Source organism: Podarcis tiliguerta (assembly GCF_965153285.1).
Source record: "Podarcis tiliguerta genome assembly, chromosome: 8".
Classification (NCBI taxonomy): domain Eukaryota; kingdom Metazoa; phylum Chordata; class Lepidosauria; order Squamata; family Lacertidae; genus Podarcis; species Podarcis tiliguerta.
Window position 1 is genome coordinate 11,859,985 of NC_139541.1, and position 13,064 is coordinate 11,873,048.

Here is a 13,064-nt window from a genome sequence, read left to right on the forward strand (position 1 = left end):
GGGGGGCAGCAGCCTCCAAAGAAATGACGGTCAAGCAGGGAGAATCGGGGGTCCAGGTCCAATATGAGATCCAGAGGCTGGATCAGACCAGCCCAGGGTCAGTATTGCAAAGGGTGGGCTCAAGAGCGAAAGAGCTGACCTGTTTTCCGTCATTAGGAAGCTCAGAAGGGAGACCTTGATTGCTCTGTGGTTCCTGCATTGTGTGTGTGTGTGTGTGTGTGTGTGTGTGTGTGTGTTGGGGGGCGGGTTGGACTAGATGACTCTTGGGGTTCCCTACCAGTTCTATGATTCTGGCTTCCTAACCCACCCCAGCTGCTAGGAGCAAAGGAACCTCAAGGACTGCTTGCTCACGAGGAGACCCTTTGCTCACAAACTGCACAGTGCCGGAGCATGATCCGTTGTCTCTTTTTGGCTCAGATCAGATTCACGTACTTGCAAGATCGCCTTCCCCCATACAAGCCCATTTGTCTGCTTTGATTTGCAAAACTAGCAGCATTGCAGGTGCTACTTATTGCTCGTTCTGCATTTGTAAATAATTGATATATTTACACTTTGGAACTCCCTGCCTCTTGATGTAGGGCAGAGATGCTCTCGTACTCCTGGAGAGTCAGGAAAAGGTAGACTTGGACTCAGAACGGAGGGGCTGTCTGCACGTACTTAAGGAACTTCTGCTAGATGTGTTGACGTTTGACGCCTGACCCTTTCCTATATGGCAACCAAACCCTACACAAACAGCACCTTGCCAGCCTACTATGCTTCTACAAGCCACAAGGCTTTTGTTCTAACCTTGCTTTTGTCACGACGCTGGTTGGTTGCTTGGTGAGGGGAGATGAGAGCAAAAAAGAGAGCTTAATTTCTCCCGGTTTGGCAACTTCTGGCCTGCTGGCTCAGGGCCTGATGATGACGACATCTCAGAGGGTTTGGCCTTTGCAAGAAAGGATCCAAGAGGAAACTGGCACAAACATCCACTCAGCCCTTGGGAAGGGCCCGAGCCCTGAAACCACAAAAACTGGTGCCAGATTCTTGCCTAATCTAAGGAGTGTAATAAGAATCCTAAGGTCTCAAAAATAAAACAAATGTTCGTAAGTGCACAGGTAAACACACAAGTACCTATAAAAACCACATGTCCGAAATGGTACAGGTGAGCAATCCTGCAGCCATCTTGACTCTCCTAAAGACTCTAAACCAGGCACCCCCAACCTGCGGCCCTCCAGATGTTTTGGCCTACAACTCCCATGATCCCTAGCTAACAGGACCAGTGGTCAGGGATGATGGGAATTGTAGTCTAAAACAGCTGGAGGGCTGAAGGTTGGGGATGCCTGCTCTAAACCATTGTTTCCCAAACTTGGGTTTCCAGCTCTTTTTGGACTACAATTCCCATCATGCCAAGCTAGCAAGACCAGTGGTCAAGGATGATGGGAATTGTAGTCCAAAATCTGCTGGAGATCCAAGTTGGGGAAACACTGCTCTAAATGTTTCTTCTGCAGAAGGCAATATCTTGGAGAAACCTTTCCCAATTGTTCTTTCACTTACAAATCCTCCAAATCTTGTCTTAAGGGCATATTTTGTGTATGAACCGGGTTGGCCTATGACCTGGATTTAAGAACTCAGGTATTTGCCATCACAAAAGAATGGCCAGACTGCCCAGGTAATGCAATCGGTGAAACCTTATCAGGTATCCTGGCAGACAGGAGAGAAGCCGCACTCTCAAATGTATGTTGTAGACCGCCTCTTTCTGTGATGGTTTGTATGATGCTTTTTAGGTGGTCTTTCAGTAAGGTGTTGGGCAATTTCAAAAGTCTTTAAAGGTTCTTGCACATCTTTGTTCTTGGTCTCTCACCTCCTTGCAAGGAGGTGGGAAACTCTGTTGCAACAGAAAAATAAATATCTCCCTTGCTTGCATTGCTTCCTGCCTCCATCCTTTTATCTCTGACCGATAATGGACTATCCCTTAGGATAGTAGAGATGGAAGAGACCCTGAGAGTCATCTAGGCAATGCAGGAATCTCAGCTAAAGCTGGAATTCCAGAGATTAGTTTACTGCCGCACTAAAAGACTGATTTCTCACAAGCGAATCCACTTCATTCACAACTTACATCTGTGTGAATAAAAGTCATTTGGATATTTTTTTTTAAAAGGGACACTTTTTCACTTTTAGGTAGGAGTGTATAGATGAGCATCTTTGAAGATGACACCTCCAGGCTGCCTTCTAAGATGGCCTGTGGCAAGGACTGCTTTTAATATTAAAAAGAAATCCCCTCACTGCCAGGAATCTCATTGGCTGACCTCAAGCCCGTCACTACCTCTTGGCCTGGTCTACCTCCTAGGGTGGTTGTTGGGATAAAATGGAGGGAAGGATGGAGAGCTCTTTTTAGGAGCAAGATGTAAATGATTAAATGGAATGGGTGCTGTGAATTATTCTCTCTCTCTCTCTCGTTCAGGGCGGCCCCAAGTGGCGCTACAGCCTTTGATGTCTGGGGAACATCTGGGGTGAACCTCTATATTATCCACAATGGGGAGGTTTTGAAGATCCCCTCTTGTGTGCCCAAATGGCCCCTTGATTGTAAAGTCGAGGTGGTGGTCACGATGGACCAGCCAAGCGCTGAAGTCAACGAGGACAAGGTGAGAAACTCCAATGGCTTTGATGGAGCAGAGGGGGAAAGGAAAGAGCTTGACCTGATTCGGAAAAGGTGCGCCGGCATAACAATAGCTATCATTGGAGCAGCTTCCCTGTAAGAAAAGGTTGCCACATTCAGGACTTTTTAACTTTGAGAAAAGGTGAGGAAGAGGTGATAAAGTGCATCTAAAATCACTTCTGTTGTCCTTCAGTATACTTGAAGGAGCGTCTCCACCTCCATCGTTCAGCTGGGACACTGAGGTCCAGTGCTGAGGGCCTTCTGGCAGTTCCCTCACTGCGAGAAGTGAGGGTACAGGGAACCAGGCAGAGGGCCTTCTTGGTGGTGGCACCCACCCTGTGGAATGCCCTCCCATCAGATGCCAAGGAAATAAAAAAAACTATCTGACTTTTAGAAGACATCTGAAGGCAGCCCCTGTATAAGGATGTTTTTAATGTTTGGTGTTTTATCATGTTTTTAATATTCTGTTGGGAGCCGCCCAGAGCGGCTGGGGAAACCCAGCCAGATGGGTAGGGTATTAATTATTAATACTAAATGCAAAATAATAATAAATACTCCATTTGCTGAAATATCTTGGCAGGTCAGAATTTCATACTACAAGGACAACGGGAGGACACCAATGGCAAAAGCTCTGCTCCACCTCACCTGTGTGGGTAAGACAGGAACTGTATAGAAAATAGAATTTGTGTGTGTGTGTGTATGTGAGAGAGAGAGAGAGAGAGAGAGAGAGAGAGAGAGAGAGAGAGAGAGAGAAATCTGGGTGCATAGGGGGAAAACAACACAAGCAAATTGTCTATTTTTCCTTGGCTTTTGTTGATGGTCAGGTCTCATATGGGTGAACTGGACAATGAGTTCCAGGCTCATGCAGTTAATTCAAGCACCTTTCATGGCATAGCTATTCACTATTAATCATAGTTAATACCACCAAGACCTACTTCCAGAGGACTAGCACTTTAAAGACAAACAACTTCATTATGATAGAAAATGGACAACAGTTCGCTTCATCAGCTGCATGAAGTTAAACTATGGAACTCATTCCCACATGAGGCAGTGACGAACACCAGCCTAAATGACTTTAAAAGATTTGACAGATTCGTGGAGGAGAGGGCCGTTGATGGCTATGCTCCAGTATTTGGTAACACAGACATCCTGGCACCAGCAAGCCATCTTCTTGCCAGGCAGTTTGGGGATCCCACATGCCAATTTTCTTATGTTTCCCCTCCTTCTCTCCACCCCCCCCCCCATGCTGCAGAAATCTCCCTGGATGCCGACACGAACCGTTCAGGAACTGTGCAGAGGAGAGCCAAGAATAAGGTCAGGAAGGAGGGATAGGGGAGTCCGGGCATATTGGGTGTGTTTATTTATATCCAAAAAGCAAAGGCTGCTTTTCCACCTGAAGGGCCCTTCAAGGCAAGAAACCCAAGAGCCTTTCAGCAAGGAGGGGGGTGGAGCCTGTGGAGAGGGGGCATGGCCTAGTGCTGGAGAGAAATCCCATGGCGGGGTGCATTTTGACCCTGGGCCTTAGGTCCCTTCACAACCCTGCCTTAAAACCAAGCTGTTCCTTCTGTAGTTGAGAGATACAAGTACAGTCAAACCTCAGGTTAAAGTAGCTTCAAGTTAAGTATTTTCGGGTTGCGCTCCGCGGCGATCCGGAAGTAATGGAGCACGTTACTTCCGGGTTTTCCCACTTGCACATGTGCAGAAACTCAAAACGACGTCATGCGCATGCGCGGAAGCGGCAAAACGTGTCCCACGCAGATGCACACAGGCGTGTTACGTTTACTTCAGGATGCGAACGGGGCTCCGGAACGGATCCCGTTCGTATCCCAAGATACCACTGTATTGGGTCCCAGGGGCGAACGAAGATGTTGTGACACCCGGGACAGGGCATTGCTACTTAGGGCGCATGTGTGGCATTGTTACGTACAACACATGTGCCGTATGTAGCAACACCACACATGCGCTGTACATAGTGGTTTGCCGTCAGTGCCGGGATCCTCTGCTCACGGCTGAAGCTGTGAACGGAGGATCCTCCACATGCAACTGTGGTGGCACGATGGCTGCTCGCACCGCCGCAGCGGGGTGAGCCCCTGTGGGGTGCCTTCTTGTCACCCCCCCCAGACCTGGCATCCAGGGGGCACCACACACACACACACACCGCACCCCTGTTGCGACGCCACTGTTGGGTCCCACATATTTGTGGTGGGTCTAAGCCTTGTGGTTGATGTTTTTTGTCCCTGCAGAAAAACTGGACGTGGGGACCCGAAGGCAAAGGAGCCATCCTCTTGGTCAATTGCGACAGGGACGAACCTCAAGATAAAATGGACAATGAGGACAAGAAGCTGCTATCGTTTATAGGTCAGTAACTTACAGATCCAAGGCTACCTAAACGGCTTCAGTCCAGTATACCTGAAGGAGCGTCTCCACCCCCATTGTTCTGCCCGGACACTGAGGTCCAGTGCCGAGGGCCTTCTGGTGGTTCCCTCGCTGTGAGAAGCCAAGTTACAGGGAAGTTACAGGCAGAGGGCCTCCTCGGTAGTGGCACCTGCCCTGTAGAACACCCTCCCACTGGATGTCAAAGAGGAAAACAACTACCAGACTTTTAGAAGACATCTGAAGGCAGCCCTGTTTAGGGAAGCTTTTATTGTTTAATAGATTATAGTATTTTAATATTCTGTTGAAAGCTGGGAGATTTTGCACTCATCAATCATGTGTTAGAAACTGAGAGATGAAAACTAGGAGCTAAACAGCACCTTAAACCTAGGTTATGGGCGCAACAGTGGACTGTCTAGGCGTGCTTTTTTAAATAACAATACAAAGATGAATGAACAGCTAAAATCTTATGTTCATTTTTCACATGGTCTAGTCCTTCCCCTGCCCACCTCCCTAATATTCTTAAGAGGGTCTCTTCTCCAGTCTTCAGAGAGTGGCTAGAAGTGGGGAGGCAGAAAAATGTCCTCCTTTCTTTCCACTCTGCAGTTTCAATCTGAAATCTTACTACACCCAGAGCTAAGAAACTGCTTGCGCTAATGAAACTCCCTGTCGCAAAAATGCGCCTAGAACAATGGGAGTTTTGAACACTAATCCTTCCCCTAAATTAAAGTAAGAATCTCGTCCTCATTGTTCTTAGAATTTGTAGAGTTGGAAAGGGTATTTTTTGCTGGGCTCTTTTGCCCAACGTGGAGCTTGAACCCACAACCCTGAAACTGCAAGTCTCCTGCTCTACTGGCTGAGCTACCCCAGCTCTGAATAAAGGTGGTTGATTTAAACTCCATTCAGCTCTGAGCTTTACTACTGAGCTACAGTCAGTTTCCCTGCTTTTCTCTCCAGACCGCAGGGATATGTCGCTGATGATCCTGACAACACGTGGGCCTGAGGACATTTTTGAGGATCACCAGCTGGTCCTCCATGTCTCAGCATCGGACGCCGACAAAGTGGGAGTCTTCCATGCTCAGGGTAAGTGTTGTGGGGTTCTCAAGCAGCGGTGGTTCATCTCAGGTGCCAAAATGTCTCAGATTGGCTCTGGGAGTTGGAGTCCAGGAACATCTGGAAAGGTTGCAAGTTTCACATCTCCGAACTAGACCATCACTTGCCTTCACTGTCCCTAGCTGCCCCCTTCACAGTTCTGGCTTCTTTTAATGTAGAGATAGGGAACCTGTGACTTCCCCAGAGGCTGTTTCATCAGAGCTGTCATTTTCTCTGACCACTAGCCATGCTGGGCCAGATGGCAGCTGGAGTCCAGCAACATCTGGAGAGCCACAGATGTTCCCCAAGATAAATTCAACAGTGTAAAGAAGTTTTGATGGCTGTAACAATGGATTACTGAATGGTTTGGTTCATGTAAAATATGCAGGGATGTATGGTATGCAAAAGGGACGCGGGTGGCACTGTGGGTTAAACCACAAAGCCTAGGACTTGCTGATCAGAAGGTCGCCAGTTCGAATCCCCGCGACGGGGTGAGCTCCCATTGTGGGTCCCTGCTCCTGCCAACCTAGCAGTTCGAAAGCACGTCAAAGTGCAAGTAGATAAATAGGTACCGCTCCAGCGGGAAGGTGAACGGCGTTTCCGTGAGCTGCTCTGGTTCGCCAGAAGCGGCTTAGTCATGCTGGCCACATGACCCGGAAGCTGTACACCGGCTCCCTCGGCCAATAAAGCAAAATGAGCACCGTAACCCCAGAGTCGGCCACGACTGGACCTAATGGTCAGGGGTCCCTTTACCTTTTATGGTATGCAAAATGAACCACGGAATGAGAAGAAGGGAAATCATTGATTTAAGGTTGTTTAAATGAATATTTTGAAATGTACTTTATATATATATATGATGATCCCCATCCCTACTCTAAATCCAGATTTCCTTTGCTGATGTGTGAACGCAACCCCTTGGCATGAAAGTGGAGATACAACATGTACTTTTTTGTTACACAAGAAAATCTTTAATCAATCCATCATCATCATCATAGAATTGGAAGGGACCGCGAGGGTCATCTACTCCAACCCCCTGCAATGCAGGAAAGCTTTGCCCAATGTGGGGCTTGAACCCATGACCCTCAAATTAAGAGTCATGTGCTCTACCGACTGAGCTAACCCAGCCATGTGGCAGTGAGTTCCAGGGGTTTAGTTAATGAAAACCAGTTTATTTGACAGCAATGAAGAGTTTGCTTCCAGAAGCAAGCAAGCAAACGAATGAATGAATGAATGAATGAGGGACAGGAACATGATTTTGTATGAGAAATGACGGGTTTGATTTACAGGGAAAGGAAGGAAACTCAGTCAGCACAAGCATGTCCTGGGTCATGGGAAATCCTCCTATGTGGTGGAACCTTCCTGCGACGAAGAGGAGCACCATTTCTATGTGGAAGGGCTGGCCTTTCCTGACATTGGCTTCTCTGGACTTGTGACATTCCACGCCACTCTGCTAGAGGCCACTGCCAAGGTACGGGCAGCGAAAAAAGGAAATGTCTCAGAAAGGCAAGGGGTTACTGGGGTGTTGGATAATTAAGGGCATTAAAAGAAGCCTGCAGCTGAATCAGGCCGGGGGTGGGGGAGGCATCCAATCCAGCCTTCTAGCCTCGCAGTGACCAAGCAGATCCCCAGTGGGAATCCTGCAAGCAGGACCTGAACGGTGGTGTCCCCACTTGGGATTCCCAGCAGCTGCGATTCAGAAGCATTGCTGCCTCCATCGATACGGGTGGAACATTGCTATTGTGACTAGTATCTGTTGACAGTCTTATCTCCTCCTTGAATTTCTCCAGAGAATAAAACAGCCTATTATTTTGTCTTTTCTTCCTCACCGTAGCCTCCTTTTCTTGTCTTAGGAGAAAACCAGGACTGTAGGGTTTGTTTGTTTTTAAGCCCATGGTTACTCATTTTTTTTCACCAAAACACAGCTTGGGGCTCTGCATGAGCTGGCAAAATGCAGGGGCCAGTGTCTTGGCTGCCATAGCAGAATGCAACTGCTGCCTGCTTGCCCAAGACCTTATCTCAGCCCATTTGGGCTTGGGCTCATGTTATATTTCTGCAGCTAAATTCAAGATATGAAGCATGATGTCCTGGTAAGCACTCAGACCTAGCATTTTATCCTCCCAATTGTCCTTCTTGGAATTTAACCCAAGTTGGCAACCCTCACCACGTCTCATGGCAGAAAATTCCATGGGGTGTGATGATGATGATGATGATTTATTTATGCCCCACCCATCTGGCTGGGTTTCCCCAGGCACTCTGGGCAGCTCCCAACAGAATATTATGATAGATAGATAGAGTGATAAAACATCAAAGATTAAAAACTTCCCTAAGGGCTGCCTTCAGATTTTTTTTAAAAGTCGGATAGTTTTTTTATTTCCTTGACATCTGATGGGAGAGCATTCCACAGGCAGGTGCCACTACCGAGAAGGCCCTCTGCCTGGTTCCCTGTAGCTTCACTTCTGGCAGTGAGGGAACTGCCAGAAGGCCCATTATTTTAATTTAATTTAATTTATTGATTGTGGGATCCCATACAGTGGGGTATTGGGACTGACCTGCTGGAAGAAATGTTCCCCATGCCTGCTCTTGGGTACAAAATAAGACGCAATAGCTTCTGTTCATCATCGGAGGAGTTTTGGTCCTCTAGATTTCGCTAAGCTGGACCATCACTAGCCTTCGCTGCCCATCCCTGCCTCCATCACAACTCTGCCTATTTATACTGTTGGGGTGGGAAATCTGTGACATCCCTGTTCCTCGGGATGCTGCCGGATTGGAGCTCTCCTTTCCCCCCGACCATTAGGCATGCTGGTTCCTGGAGCTGAGACTGTCATGTGCCTGAATAGTTCTGGTTTGAGTCTCTCTTTCCAACCTCTTTCTCAGCTGGCCTCTGCTCTCCTCCACTACAGGCACTTCCTGAAGCCCCCATTTTTAACGACACTGTTGTCTTCCGCGTCGCTCCGTGGATCATGACCCCCAATACCTTGCAGCCGATAACGGTTTACGTCTGCAGGTGAGAGCTTCTGCAAATAAGTGCGCATCACTGTGGCCCAGTGCACAGATACACAAACATAGGACTTGTGGATCAGGTGTGCCACGTCAGGGATGGAACACTGATGGTGGTCTGAGGTGAGGCAGGGACTGAGAGCCATGTCAGTGGTCAAAACCAATCAGGATTAGAGGGAAGACTGGAACTCAGGTCTGGAGGTCCAAGACCAGAAATGCCAGAGCTCAGGTAGGCTTCATTGTTCAAGCGAAGCATCACTAGCCTGGGAACATCAGAGAAGCCCTGCAGCTCTCCCTGTCAGTTTGCATTTCTTAGTGCAGAAAGTATTGATCTGATGTGTAGAAATCTTTCCTATTCTACTTAATTCAAGAGGGTTCTGGAAGCTTCTGTGCGAAAGAAACAAGCAGAATGTTCCTGATGTTTGGGTTATACCAGGGATCAGCAACTTTTTTCAGCCATGGGCCGGTCCACCATCCCTCAGACCATGTAGTGGGCCGAACTATATTTTTTTGGGGGAAATGAACAAATTCCTATGCCCCACAAATAACCCAGAGATGCATTTTAAATAAAAGGACACATTCTACTCATGTAAAAACACGCCGATTCCCAGACCGTCTGCGGGCCAGATTGAGAAGGCGATTGGGCCGCATCCGGCCCACGGGCCTTAGGTTGCCTACCCCTGGGTTATACCTGGAGAGAAGCTGGCTTAAGCTGGTTCTCTTATCTCTTTTGTCAAGGTCATGTTGACTATAAAATAGGGCCAGAATGAGCCTAGGTTTCACTTTCACTTTCTATCTCTTTTCCTTCTGGTGCTGTGTTTGGTATACAGTGGTGCCTCGCAAGACGAAATTAATTCGTTCTGCGAGTTTTTTTGTCTGGTGAATTTTTTCATCTTGCGAAGCACCAATGTGTATTGACGGTTTCCCATAGGAATGCATTGGCGGTTTAAAAAAAAAGGCGCAAGATGTTTTCGTCTTGCGAAGCAAGCCCATAGGGAAATCCGTCTTGCGAAGCAGCTCAGAAAACGAAAAACTCTTTTGTCTTGCAAGTTTTTCGTCTTCCGAGGCATTCGTCTTGCGCGGTACCACTGTATACAGTCATATCTCGGGTTACCGAGATGCTTCAGGTTGCGTTTTTTTTGGGTTACGGACTGCTGAAACCCAGAAGTACCGGAATGGGGTTACTTCCGGGTTTCGGCAGTCGCACATGCACAGAATTGCAACCTGCATATGCGCAGACCCACTGCTGCGGATTGCGAATGCTGTGGGTTGCAATAGTGCATCCACTGTATAGTCGTACCTTGGATCCCCAAACGCCTTAAGTCAAAAGTTTTGGCTTCCGAACGCCGCAAACTTGGAAGTGAGTGTTCTGGTATGTGAACGTTCTTTGGAAGCTGAACATCCGATGCGGCTTCCATGGCTTCTGATTGGCTGCAAGAGCTTCCTGCAGCGAACTGGAAGCCGTGCCTTGGTTTCTGAATGTTTTGGAAGTCAAACGGACTTCCGGAATGGATTCCATTTGACCTCCGAGGTATGACTGTGGTATGCTTAGTGTTAAGTTTTAGACTTATTGTAAGCCTGCCGCAACTGGATTTCTTATGGACTGTGCCAATCCTGAATGTATTGGATTTGTGACCATTATGCCCATTTGCCTTCAGTAGCAGTAAAGCTCTGCTGGATGAAATGTAATTGCCTCTGGTCTATTTTTGGGAATCCTGCAACGTGTTTAAGTTTTTACTCTAACTAAACATTGGAATCTACTCTGGATCAATACTGAGTAGCATTTCAGTGATGCTCCCCACCTGGGATTTCCAGCAACTGAAATTCAGAAATCTCGGATGGTGGAGTCAGAACATAGCCATTGTAGCTAATCTTCTTTTGAAGCCTTCCTTTCCTTCTCCTGCTTTGCTGTTCATCGATGCCCATTTTTCTGCCTTTTGACATCCAGTATAAAAGGCAACGCAGATTTCGTGGTGGAGATCAGCAAGCTGTCCAAGAAAGCTGGCTGCAGATTGATTATCTGCCCAGAAGCAGAAAATCGAGGTGACTGCTGGATCCAGGTAGGTTGGAGTGTCTGTTTGGGGGGGGGGCAGGTGGGTGGAAGTGTGAGCAAACTATTACCGTATTTTTCGCTCTATAGGACACACTTTTTCCCCTCCAAAAATTAAGGGCAAATGTGTGTGCGTCCTATGGAGCGAATCCAGGCTCCTTGGCTTCAGCGATAGCAACGCGAAGCCTCCGAAGCGCAGAGGGAGCGCTCCCTCCGCGCTCCGGAGGCTTTGCGTTGCTTTCGCTGAAGCCTGGAGAGTGAGAAGGCACCGACCCCTCTGGCTCTCCAAGCTTCAGGGATAGCCTCCTGAAGCCTTTGGAGTGCAGCGGGAACTCGCACTGCGCTCTGAAGGCTTAGGATTCCTTTTTCTGAAGCTGGGAGAGCAAGACTGAAGCTGGGAGAGCATTGCCCCTTCAGCAAAGCAGGAGGAGAAATGGAAGGGGCTCCATTTCTCCCTCCACTTCGCTGAAGGGGCGCTGAGCAGAGAGAGGGAGACTTTTTTTTTTCTTGTTCTCCCCCTCTAAAACAAGGTGCGTCCTATGGTCGGGTGCGTCCTATAGAGTGAAAAATACAGTATTCAATGTATTTACCATTTATCAGCCTGGCAAAAACAGCCAAGGAAGGTGCAAGGCAGGGTTGTGACAGGTGCAGCCTGGGGAGCATTCCAAGGGCCAGAGGGTCTTGGGGTTCCTCACCCCTTTCTTCCACACATGTCTTTATTTCTTCCCTGTTTTCTTTGGTGGCACCAGGATGAGATGGAGATCGGCTACACGCAAGCGCCACACAAATCCTTTCCCGTGGTCTTCGACTCCCCTAGAAACAGAGAGCTGGATGGCTTCCCCTTTAAGGCTGTTCTGGTAGGAACCTCTCTCCCTTTTGTCTTACTTTGTCTTCAAATCGGAACCTTTGAATTTGTTTTTTTTAATGCTGCAATAGTGCAATCTGCATGAAGGGTTTGAGTGATAAGGCAGCTCCACAGTTGCAGCCCTGTCTGCCTGCCCCTATACTGGTTTGTTATTATATTGTGCATTTTTGCGGGTTTTTAAAATATAACATTTTGTTTTTCATACAATTTGAACAAGTTCCATTCAGATTCAATACAACGTTCTCTTAACATTTTGACTTCCCATCCTTACTTCCATGTTTCTGTTCAAATCCTTTATCCACTGCCATAAATGTAATACTTAATCTATAACATATACAGTGGTGCCTCGCAAGACGAAATTAATTCGTTCCGCGAGTTTTTTCGTCTTGCGAAGCACCACGGCGGGGAGGGGTGGGGAGAAGCAGGGCAGCTGCCGCAGCCGGTCCTTTGACTCACCCGCACCTTGTGGACACCGCGCGATGCGGCTGCTGGAGGGCTGCGGGGCTCAGGAGGCGACTCCAGCTGCAGTACTGGCTGCTGGCGGCAAGGGCTCCTGAGGGGAGCGCGCGAGGGCGGTGGGCAGCGGCGTGAGGCAGCCGGAAGGTCGGAAGGTCGGCCGGAAGGTGGGAGGGAGCCGGAGGAGCGGGGAAGTGAGCGTGCGACCGTCGCCATGACAGGAGAGGCAGGGCTGTTTCGTCTAGCGAAGCAAGCCCTTTGGAAAATCCGTCTTGCGAAGCACCTCGGAAAATGAAAAACCCTTTCGTCTAGCGGGTTTTTCGTCTTCCGAGGCATTCGTCTTGCGGGGTACCACTGTATACTAATTTACATTCCTTTATCATTCTCATTCCTTTGCTTATATTTCCAGTCCCACCTGCCATTTCATTTGACTATAACATTTTCCCGGATAGCCCCAAAGGGACCTCCACAAACATGTAGTCTTTTGGCTCTCTTAATTTTGCCATCAATTCCGCCATCTCCGCATAGTCCGTTTTTTTGTTTCTATGCTGTGTAAACCACCCTACAACCATCGGTTGAAGGGTGGTAGAGAAAAT

The 13,064-nt window shown here is 48.1% G+C and overlaps 1 protein-coding gene across 1 annotated transcript in view; it reads left to right on the top strand.

Annotated features, from left to right (window-relative positions):
• LOC310683704 (protein-arginine deiminase type-3-like) overlaps positions 1 to 13,064 on the top strand; it is a 35,472-nt gene that overhangs the window by 11,515 nt on the left and 10,893 nt on the right. Inside the window, exons 2-10 of the mRNA XM_083454017.1 lie at positions 2,441 to 2,621; positions 3,216 to 3,288; positions 3,888 to 3,949; positions 4,879 to 4,993; positions 5,966 to 6,091; positions 7,387 to 7,568; positions 9,001 to 9,104; positions 11,046 to 11,157; positions 11,897 to 12,004. Coding sequence (XP_083310143.1) covers positions 2,441 to 2,621; positions 3,216 to 3,288; positions 3,888 to 3,949; positions 4,879 to 4,993; positions 5,966 to 6,091; positions 7,387 to 7,568; positions 9,001 to 9,104; positions 11,046 to 11,157; positions 11,897 to 12,004 — 1,063 coding nt within the window. The remainder of the gene's footprint in view (positions 1 to 2,440; positions 2,622 to 3,215; positions 3,289 to 3,887; positions 3,950 to 4,878; positions 4,994 to 5,965; positions 6,092 to 7,386; positions 7,569 to 9,000; positions 9,105 to 11,045; positions 11,158 to 11,896; positions 12,005 to 13,064) is intronic.